This window comes from Scomber japonicus, chromosome 2, assembly GCF_027409825.1.
Source record: "Scomber japonicus isolate fScoJap1 chromosome 2, fScoJap1.pri, whole genome shotgun sequence".
NCBI lineage: Eukaryota > Metazoa > Chordata > Actinopteri > Scombriformes > Scombridae > Scomber > Scomber japonicus.
In genome coordinates, this window is record NC_070579.1 from 3,642,770 (window position 1) to 3,654,154 (window position 11,385).

Genomic DNA, 11,385 nt, shown 5'->3' on the forward strand with positions numbered 1-11,385 from the left:
CTCAAAAGGTTTGTTGGACTCGAGGGACGACAGAAAGTCTATGAAAAACACACACAGTGTGAAAAGTCCTTTTAAAACAGTTTATGATCCAAAAGGCAGCGTTGGAGCGTTCGGACCGACAAACGCAGCTCGCTCACATCTTTCTCTTCATTTAGAGTTCAGTCTGTCGAAAGATGCGTCGAGGCTTCCTGTTTCGCCTCGAGGGAAATACAGACATCAGCTTCTTGTCGATATGAGTTCATCAGCTGCAGCAGAGGAGGAGGAAGAGGAGGAAGAGGAAGAGGAGAGCCGGTGAAATGTCCACTCTGGGCTCCCGTAGCTGAAATCCAAAAGAGAGTAGACACAGAGACGAGTTCCTGCTTCCCGAGCGTCGCCTCTGACATCACAGGAAACGGTTAAATCCACAGACAGGAAGTTAACGTTTACGTCCAGAGAGAGAAAAAAAAAAAGATCAATGTGTAAAAATCATCTGCTGGTTTATAATCTGAGAATCCACGATCGACTGGGCCCGAAGATGTTTCAATTATCTGTAAATCATTACATTAAAAAGAAAGAAAGAAGGAAGGAAGGAAGGAAGGAAAGAAAGAAAGAAAGCCAAATAATAAATGTGTAGAAGCAAGAAAGAAGTCGACAAGCTGCAGCTCCCAATGCAGGTAGATTTAACACCAGCATTAATATTAAACCCACCTGCATTAGAAGCTGCAGCGTGTCGACTATTATAACATTTTTATTAATTATATTATAGATTTTTAAATGTCTAAATCGTCTTTATACTGTTTAATGCTTCAGACGAACGTAAATGAAAGTCTCTCAACATTGTCGACTAACGTTAGCTTGGCTAGTTAACGATAGCTTGGCAAGTTAACGTTAGCTTGGCAAGTTAACGTTAGCTTGGCAAGTTAACGTTAGCTTCTTCCCTGCTAGCCGAACAAATAAAACGTTAAAACGTAGCGTAACGTCCAAAAGTCGTCTGAGGACAAAGATTCATTTAGTTAAATTTGATGGCACCGATTTCTAAACCGAGCGTTCAGATGTACACATCGATCTTTTTTTTTTGACTCCTTCGGGCCTCCGTAGTTCGTAGACGTAGCCGTCACTTTTTTTTCCGTCTGTCGTCTCGTTCTCGTCGTTTTTCGTGCTTCAGCCGATGCTTTTATTTTGTTAAGTTCACAGAGCGCACACACGAAGCTGTGCAGAGCAGAAAGAGCCTTGCCCCTCCCCCCCTCCCCCCCCTCCCCCCCTCGTTGTCTCAATCTCTGGTTGCCATGGAGACGGCGGCAGGTGGAGTTGAGTGGAGGAGGTCAGGTGTTTGGTTGGTTGTTTTTTAGGTTCGCCAGGCCGGCTGGACGCTCAGAGGGGGGCGAGGCGGCGACGGGGCTCCACGCTCGCCACACGGAGGTCTGCAGACAGGAAACAGGAAGTTAGAAACAGGAAGTTAGAAACAGTTCAGCACCGTCTGAAACTTTTTTAACTAAAAAAAAAAAAATTAATTCAGTATAAAAAGATGAATAACGATCGTTTAACTTCATCAGAGCACTTTACACTGTTCGGTTACCATGGAAACCAGACTCACCTGCTCAGAATAGAATAGGAATATGTTTTACTGTCATTAAACAGCAGCAGATAAATAAATAACTAGAAATAAAAGTGCAGATAAAAAAAGATGAAAAAAGACTCCAACGTAGAATAAATGTAAAATAATAATAATATAATAATAAATAAATAAATATATGATATATATATATTACACATTATATCGTATAGTTATGAGTTCAGGTGAGTTTCTAGTCTGAAACTGTCTCATGTAAACTTTTATTTAATGTATTTATTTATTTAAACTAAACTAAAAAGAGTCACTTTTCCTTCAGAGGCCTTTTCTGATTATTGAGAACAAAAGTGATTAATTAATTATTTTATTTTTTTAGACATTTTTTTTTGGGGAGGGGGTACAGTTAGGGGTAATTTTACATTTATATGTAGTTTTTATTCTAGTTTTTAGCTCCTTTTATGTGAAGCACTTTGGTATGTAATTTATTATTTAATTGTAAAGAACTTTGAGCTTGCATTTATTTTATAAAAGGTGTTATATAAATTAAGTTATTACTGGGGTTGAGCTCAGCGGGTAGAGCACCCGCCCCATGTGTTGAGGCTAGAGTCCTCGTTGCAGGTGACCCCGGTTCAAATCCCGAGCCGAGCGGTCTTATCCTGCGTGTCATTCCCCCTGTCTTTGCCTCCTGTTTCCTGTCTATCTCTACTGTCCTGTACATTAAAGGCAAAAAGCCCAAAAACATATACTTTAAATTAAGTTATTACTATAATATATTATAGGAGATGATGTAATGCTTAATATTTAGTCCTGTAAGAAGGAAATATAAAATATACAGATGCTTTAAAACGAGAACATGATGAAGTGATTATTATTATTATTAGTTTAGTGAGAGTCAGACAACAGACAACAAGCCTCAACAAGCTGACATCTGTGTGTGTGTGTGTGTGTGTGTGTGTGTCTATGTGTGTGTGTGTGTGTGTGTGTGTGTGTCTATGTGTGTGTCTATGAGTGTGTGTGTGTGTGTGTGTGTCTGTCTATGAGTGTGTGTGTGTGTGTGTGTGTGTGTGTGTGTGTCTGTCTATGAGTGTGTGTGTGTGTGTGTCTATGAGTGTGTGTGTGTGTGTGTGTGTCTATGAGTGTGTGTGTGTGTGTGTGTGTGTGTGTGTGTCTATGAGTGTGTGTGTGTGTGTGTGTGTGTGTGTGTCTCTGTGTCTATGAGTGTGTGTGTGTGTCTATCAGTGTGTGTGTGTGTGTATGAGTGTGTGTGAGTGTGTGTGAGTCTATCTGTGTGTGTGTGTGTGTCTCTGTCTGTGTGTGTGTGTCTATGAGTGTGTGTGTGTGTCTATCAGTGTGTGTGTGTGTGTGTATGAGTGTGTGTGTGTGTGTCTGTGTGTATGTGTGTGTGTCTGTCTGTATGTGTGTGTGTGTGTGTCTCTGTATGTGAGAGTGTGTGTGTGTGTATGTGTGTGTGTCTCTGTGTCTATGAGTGTGTGTGTGTGTCTATCAGTGTGTGTGTGTGTGTATGAGTGTGTGTGAGTGTGTGTGAGTCTATCTGTGTGTGTGTCTATGAGTGTGTGTGTGTGTGTCTCTGTCTGTGTGTGTGTGTCTATGAGTGTGTGTGTGTGTCTATCAGTGTGTGTGTGTGTGTGTATGAGTGTGTGTGTGTGTGTCTGTGTGTATGTGTGTGTGTCTGTCTGTATGTGTGTGTGTGTGTGTCTCTGTATGTGAGAGTGTGTGTGTGTGTATGTGTGTGTGTCTCTGTGTCTATGAGTGTGTGTGTGTGTCTGTCTGTCTCTGTGTGTGTATGTGTGTGTATGAGTGTGTGTGTGTGTGTGTGTGTGTGTGTGTCTGTCTATGTGTGTCTATGTGTGTGTCTATGTGTGTGTGTGTGTGTGAAATGATTCCTAATTATTTAATCTTCAACTCCAAACACACACAAACGAAGCCAAAGCAGATAAAAAAGGAGACCAAACGGCTGTCCATGTCCTCATATTAATGTGTGTGTGTTACTGTGTGTGTGTGTGTGTGTGTGTCTCTGTGTGTGTGTGTGTGTGTGTGTGTGTGTGTGTATCATGCATGGCTGCGTCAGACTCCAGCTGACAGGTGTATTGTTTCCTCGGTGACGGCAGAAGAGAAGAAAGAAACTAACGCTCCTTCTTCTTCTTCTTCTTCTCTTTAATTGACTTCAGTCTGAGTGATGTCGCCTCCTCACCCCCCCTCCCCCCCTCACTTCCTCCTAATCCCCCCCCTCACCCCCCCCCCCCTCCCTCCTCCAGCTTAATAATGCCCTGAGAATAATTGGAGTGTGTGTAATGAAATAAAGAGATGAGAGCGTTGTGCGTGGCTCGTTAACGATCGGCTCGTTAGGCCGAACGTAAAGAAGATCTCACAGGATTAATCAACCTTTAAATCAGAGTGAAGTGGCTTTAATTAGCGAGGAGGGGCTGAGAGGATGAAAGGATGAGAGGAGGAGAGGAGGAGAGGAGGAGAGGATGAGAGGATGAGAGGATGAAAGGATGAGAGGAGGAGAGGAGGAGAGGATGAGAGGATGAAAGGATGAGAGGATGAGAGGATGAGAGGAGGAGAAGAGGAGAGGATAAGAGGAGCAGTGAGAGGATGAGAGGATGAGAGGAGCAGTGAGAGGATGAAAGGATGAAAGGATGAGAGGATGAGAGGAGGAGAGGATGAAAGGATGAGAGGAGGAGAGGATAAGAGGATGAGAGGAGGAGAGGATGAAAGGATGAGAGGAGGAGAGGAGCTGTGAGAGGATGAGAGGATGAGAGGATGAAAAGAGGAGAGGGGAAGAGGATGAGAGGAACAGTGAGAGGATAAGAGGAGGAGAGGAGCAGTGAGAGGATGAGAGGATGAGAGGAACAGTGAGAGGATGAGAGGATGAGAGGATGAGAAGAGGAGAGGATAAGAGGAGCAGTGAGAGGATGAGAGGATGAAAGGAGCAGTGAGAGGATGAGAGGATGAGAGGAGCAGTGAGAGGATGAGAGGAGCAGTGAGAGGATGAGAGGATGAGAGGAGCAGTGAGAGGATGAAAGGAGAAGCTGAGAGGATGAGAGAATGAGTGAGAGGAGGAGTGAGAGGATGAAAGGATGAGAGGAGGAGAGGAGGAGAGGATGAGAAGAGGAGAGGAGGAGAGGATGAAAGGATGAAAGGAGCAGTGAGAGGATGAAAGGATAAGAGGAGGAGAGGAGGAGAGGATGAGAGGATGAGAGGAGCAGTGAGAGGATGAAAGGATGAGAGGAGCTGTGAGAGGATGAGAGGAGCAGTGAGAAGATGAGAGGATGAGAGGAGGAGAGGATGAGAGGAGCAGTGAGAGGATGAGAGGAGCAGTGAGAGGATGAGAGGATGAGAGGAGCAGTGAGAGGATGAGAGGATGAAAGGATGAGAGAAGCAGTGAGAGGATGAGAGGAGCAGTGAGAGGATGAGAGGATGAGAGGAGGAGTGAGAGGAGGAGTGAGAGGATGAGAGGAGGAGAGGAGCAGTGAGAGGATGAAAGGAGCAGTGAGAGGATGAGAGGAGGAGAGGAGCAGTGAGAGGATGAAAGGAGGAGAGGAGCAGTGAGAGGATGAGAGGATGAGAGGAGGAGAGGATGAGAGGAGGAGAGGAGCAGTGAGAGGATGAGAGGATGAAAGGATGAGAGGAGGAGAGGAGGATGAGAGGAGCAGTGAGAGGATGAGAGGATGAGAGGAGCAGTGAGAGGATGAGAGGAGCAGTGAGAGGATGAAAGGAGCAGTGAGAGGATGAGAGGAAGAGTGAGAGGATGAGAGGAGGAGAGGATGAGAGAATGAGAGGAGCAGTGAGAGGATGAGAGGATGAGAGGAGGAGAGGAGGAGAGGATGAAAGGAGCAGTGAGAGGATGAGAGGATGAGAGGATGAAAGGAGGAGAGGAGGAGAGGATGAAAGGATGAGAGGAGGAGAGGAGGAGAGGAGGAGAGGATGAGAGGAGCAGTGAGAGGATGAGAGGAGGAGTGAGAGGATGAGAGGAAGAGAGGAGGAGAGGATGAGAGGAGCAGTGAGAGGGCATGAGTGAATGAGTGAGCCCTGGTGCCTACATTACCCAGAATGCAACAGGTGTGTGTGTGTGTGTGTGTGTGTGTGTGTGTGTGTGTGTGTGACTCACGCTGGTTTGATGAGACGGTCGACTCCTCTGACTGCTGCTGCTGCTGCTACATGTAATGCCACTGACCCTCCATCCCCATCCCTACTCCACCCATCGCACCTACACACACACACACACACACAGAGAAACACACACACACACACACACACACACACACACACACACACACACACACACACACACACAGAGTCAGATCACAATGTAAACCTTCAGTTTAAATGTTTCTGACTGTTAAAGCATTTTATTTATTACATCACTGTCTCTCTGTGTGTGTGTGTGTGTGTGTGTATGTGTGTGTGTGTGTGTGTGTGTGTGTGTGTGTGTGTGTGTGTTTACCAGTTGGTCTGATTCCCATGTGTGTCTGTCCGTCCATGACGAAGCCTCCCATTGGCTGACCATCTGGGCCGTACGGTCCGGTCTGGCTCACTGCGGACACACACACATTAATTATCTCACCGCCTGCTGACACACAGTGATGACATCACTGATGACATCACTGTCACGTCTACGGGCCCACAGCTGCTACGATATACTACAGTAAAAGTACTGCAGTATTATAGTGATGTAGGATGCAGTATTACAATAAAAGTACTGCAGTATTATGAGTGATGTAGTATGCAGTATTACAGTAAAAGTACTGCAGTATTACAGTAAAAGTACTGCAGTATTACAGTAAAAGTACTGCAGTATTATAGTGATGTAGTATGCAGTATTACAGTAAAAGTACTGCAGTATTATGAATGATGTAGTATGCAGTATTACAGTAAAAGTACTGCAGTATTATAGTGATGGAGTATGTAGTATTACAGTAAAAGTACTGCAGTATTATGAGTGATGTAGTATGCAGTATTACAGTAAAAGTACTGCAGTATTATAGTGATGTAGTATGCAGTATTACAGTAAAAGTACTGCAGTATTATAGTGATGTAGTATGCAGTACTACAGTAAAAGTACTGCAGTATTATAGTGATGTAGTATGCAGTATTACAATAAAAGTACTGCAGTATTATGAGTGATGTAGTATGCAGTATTACAGTAAAAGTACTGCAGTATTATGAATGATGTAGTATGCAGTATTACAGTAAAAGTACTGCAGTATTATAGTGATGGAGTATGTAGTATTACAGTAAAAGTACTGCAGTATTATGAGTGATGTAGTATGCAGTATTACAGTAAAAGTACTGCAGTATTATGAGTGATGTAGTATGCAGTATTACAGTAAAAGTACTGCAGTATTATAGTGATGTAGTATGCAGTATTACAGTAAAAGTACTGCAGTATTATGAGTGATGTAGTATGCAGTATTACAGTAAAAGTACTGCAGTATTATAGTGATGTAGTATGCAGTATTACAGTAAAAGTACTGCAGTATTATAGTGATGTAGTATTACAGTAAAAGTACTGCAGTATTATAGTGATGTAGTATGCAGTATTATAGTAAAAGTACTGCAGTATTCATGTATTTGCACTAAATATGAAACTAGTGATATGTTGTTTACACACAGTTTTTACGGATGCTGCATTCAAGTACTGGCGGGAAAATACGACATCTCAAACTTCTCATGTTTTGTTGGAAAAATGAACCAAAAAAAAAAAAACCAACATGATTTTTGAGATTTCAGTCCCATATTTTAAATACTGTAACTCAACAATGTCTCATGTTATGTTCAGGGACCCTCCTGTTTTTGTTCTACTTGTTTATGATGCAGTTTATTAGCATGAGGTCTTTAGAGGAAGAAGAAGAGGAAGAAGAAGAGGAGGAGGAGGGTGAAGATCATTAATAAAAGATGAGATTGAGATGAGACATTAAATGAAAAAGTATTCGGCCCTCGTGGGGTTTAAATTAGCTTAATAAAGTTTCATATTGAGAGGATAAATAAATAAACAGTCACATTCCCAGGATGAACAGTTTCTCATGGCTCGTCTCATTCAGCTGCGTGTCGCTCCGCTGCCTTTGTGTGGAAGTCAGGCTCTCAGAGGTTAACGCTCACAAAGCTCAGAGGCCAAAAAGACTAAACGCTACTTTAGCCCGGCTGCTATCTGTTTTAATCCGAGGTTAAAATGTTCAATGGAGTGGTCAGTCAAAGCGATTAGAGCATCTTTGTCTGGAGCTAATCCCGCTAGGAGGAGGGAGGGAGGGAGGAGGAGGAGGAGGGGTGGGGGGGGGTTAAGGAGAGGGGGGGGGGGGTTGGGGGGGGTTAGAGGCCATTCAATCCTGCAGTTTAAGCTTCTCTCTGTTTAACACACCGAGCAGCTGAGAGAAGAAGAAGAAACAGAAAGCAGGAGGGAAGTTAGCTCTTACTCCATCTATCTATCCATCCATCCATCCACCTATCCATCCACCCATCCATCCTTCCATCCATCCATCCTTCCATCCATCCTTCCATCCATCCATCCATCCATCCATCCACCCACCCACCCACCCACCTATCCATCCACCCACCCATCCATCCACCTATCCATCCACTTACCCATCCATCCATCCATCCACCTATCCATCCACCTATCCACCCATCCATCCATTCATCCATCCATCAATCCATATCTTTAGTTTTATTCAAACTATTTAAATCGAGCCAAACTGTGTGACGATAATTAGGTTTGATGATGCGTTCAATATTTTCTTAAAGCATGAAAATAAAGTTTAAAAGTTTAATGGTTAGTGTAGCAGCATAAAAGTAAAGTAAAAGTTAAACTCGCCTGCTCTGTTGGACTGGTCGATCATCGGCTGAACGATGCGCCGCCTCGCATTGATGAACCTGAGAGAGAGAGAGAGAGAGGGAGAGAGAGAGAGAAAGAGAGGGAGAGAGAGACAGGGAGAGAGAGAGAGAGAGAGAGAGAGAGAGAGAGAGAGAGAGAGAGAGAGGGAGAGAGAGAGAGAAAGAGAGGGAGAGAGAGACAGGGAGAGAGAGAGAGAAAGAGAGGGAGAGAGAGAGAATAGAGAGAAAGAGAGAGAGAGGGATGAAGGGATGAAGGAGAGAAACAGGAGGAGGGAGGAGAGAAAGTGACAGTTTTATAAATGAGGTCTGAACAGCAGAATATGATTTTAGTTTTTTTCTGTCTGTAAAGCTGCAGGGAAACTAACGGAGGAGAAACTCTGATTCCCTACAGGACTCAAACGCTTCACTGCTCACACACAACAGTCTGAATCTGTTTTCTTTATTATTGGGAACAAAATAAGATAAAGTAAGTCACAGATACAGATAAATCATCATTTTTACAACTGTTTCAAAACTTTGCAAGAGTAAGAATGATAGATTATGAGCATGTTGAAGAAAAAATAAGGGAGTTCCTGTCGAAGACCCTAGCCAGGTCTTCAATTCACAGGATCGTGGCTCAGTTGAGGGCCAAATACCAAAACCCCAAATTATCACCGGTAGACACCCACCCAGATAGCATGCGAATGTGGGCCACTTGAGGCAATGATCCGGCACTGTAGGCATTCTTCTGGCCCGGACAAAACAGACGTGAACCTAAACTGGCCCATGTAGTAAATGCTACATTTGGGCCAAATATCACAAAACGAATATGGCCCATCTTTGGCCGAAATATGGCAAGTATGGCAATGACTAATCCGGATGTGAGCCTAAAGAGGCCCACATATAAGGAAACATACTTGGCCCACCTTTGTTGAAACATATTTGGGCCAGTCTTGGCTGAACTGGTTTATTTGGTGTGTTTTTGGTTGACATCTGGCATTGTGATGGCTTGGTTATGGCCCACTTTTGGCAAACATGAGCGGACCGCCCAAGTGCCATCATTCCATGCTGTATGTGGGCCGGATGAACATGTCAGGTGTGGGCCAGATATGGGCCAAATGAGTTTTGCTATCTGGGCAGGTGCTCATTTTCGACTTTGAGACATTCCTGGAGAAGTCCATCATGAGCGGCAGTGAACTGTCAAGGACACTGTCCGCAACCAAAGAGGAGAAGTTATCGTTCTCCAAACAACTAAGTGACCTGATCTACGGTCATGTGAGTGACGCGTCCAACAAGAAGCCGTCATCAAAACCAATTACATTGGAGAAAGAGAAACGCATTTACACAGACGTATGCAGCCGGGTGCGAGGCTTCCTGAGTGAATATGAGATGCTGGGTGAATAAGAATAATGTGCTTTGTACCTACATATCGGTATTAAAATGAGATAACTTAAAAAGAGATGTACATGAGAGCTTTTATGTTGCAGCTAAGAAGCAGAACTGTGACCAAAAAACCCCAAAACAAACAGGAAACAAATAAATGTAAAAAGACAGAAAAATAAGTTTTGCTGGAGTTTGTCACCAATTCGCTAAAAGCTATAAAACAAAGCCAAACATTTCTTGTAGTGTCTGAAACATCAAAGCATCGAAGCTCCGTTACTGCTATGAAACAATGATTAACATAGGAGGCTAAGCTAGGCTGTTTATTGCTATGAGACAAACACAGTGAGGCTAACAAGATGTTTAGCTAGGCTATATTTAGCAGCTAATATGGTTTGTTTTCGATTCGTTAACAGTTCAAGTTTAACAACTAAAGTTAGCTAATGGTTCAGTTTAGCTGCTGAAACAAGTTAATACAGGCAAGCTAACAGCTCAGTTAAATGCTAAAATAGTTTGGATCAGAGTAGCTAACAGTTCAGTTAGTTTAGTAATAGTTTGGTTAATTTAGCTAATTATTAGTGACTGAAACTGCTAAAATAGTTTCATAGTATAGCAGCTAAAACATTTTGGTTAATCAGAGTAGGTAACAGTTTAGTTTATAGCAACTAAAAATAGTTTCAGTAATGTAGTAATGTAGGTTTTGGTTAGCTAAGTTAATACAAGCTAACAGTTCAGTTTAACTACTAAAATAGTTTGGTTCATTTAGCTAATTATTAGCAACTGAAACTGCTAAAATATTTTTTTAAATCTCATCTCTTTGGTCTTTGACACCTATAGTAAGACGTTGACTGTATTTATTTGATTGATTTTATTGTATGGCTATTATTTTTTGCTCATGTTTTATGTCTTTTAATTTATTTTATTTGCATTTTTATATGTAATTTTATTCCTCATGTGAGCTGTTATGTCTTTTATTTATAATTCTGTACAGCACTTTGGTTCCACTGTGGTTGTTTTAAAGTGCTTGTACCCTAATAACTCAATTACATTTTTTTTATTATGTTATTACAATATTGGGAAATTATTACATTATTAGGTTCTGCAAAAATAAGGTTAACCCAATAATGTAATAATTTATTACATCATCGGTAAAGAGATTGGTACATTATTGGGAAATGCACTTTATTACATTTATTATCAGGTTTTATTACATTTTTTATTGAGTTATGAGGGTTTTTATTACATTATTAAGGTTAAACCAATAATGTAATAACCTCCTGATAATGTAATAGGAAGTTATTACATTATCAGGTTCTACAAATAAAGTCAGATTGGACCTTTCTCCTCATTTACTGTCATCTCTCTACTGTTAACTCTCTAATAAAAGTATAAAACGGCCAAAATTAAAACACCAAATCTCCAAAAAACACTAAATCCACTGAGTGCTGCTGTAGTCTTATTGTGTTTCTGTTGTTCTGTGGGGTAAATAAAGGGTTAACTCACATCACCAGGTTAATACAGTGCAGAAAAAAAAAAAAAAGTGTTAACTACTCTGAAAGCAGAAGCTGAACTCTGCTGATGGCGGTGAGCTTCGGGCGAAGGGGAGGGGGGGGGGACAGCAGCAG

The 11,385-nt window shown here is 42.2% G+C and overlaps 1 protein-coding gene across 1 annotated transcript in view; it reads right to left on the bottom strand.

Moving 5' to 3' along the window:
• Window positions 1-1,300: 1,300 nt before the first annotated feature.
• LOC128379418 (homeobox protein Meis1-like) overlaps window positions 1,301-11,385 on the bottom strand; it is a 79,031-nt gene continuing 68,946 nt past the window's right edge. The window contains exons 9-12 of the mRNA XM_053339041.1: window positions 8,382-8,440; window positions 6,018-6,107; window positions 5,682-5,780; window positions 1,301-1,400 (exon numbers count right to left, since the gene is read on the bottom strand). Of these exons, the coding sequence (XP_053195016.1) occupies window positions 5,728-5,780; window positions 6,018-6,107; window positions 8,382-8,440 (202 nt within the window). The 3' untranslated portion in view covers window positions 1,301-1,400; window positions 5,682-5,727. The remainder of the gene's footprint in view (window positions 1,401-5,681; window positions 5,781-6,017; window positions 6,108-8,381; window positions 8,441-11,385) is intronic.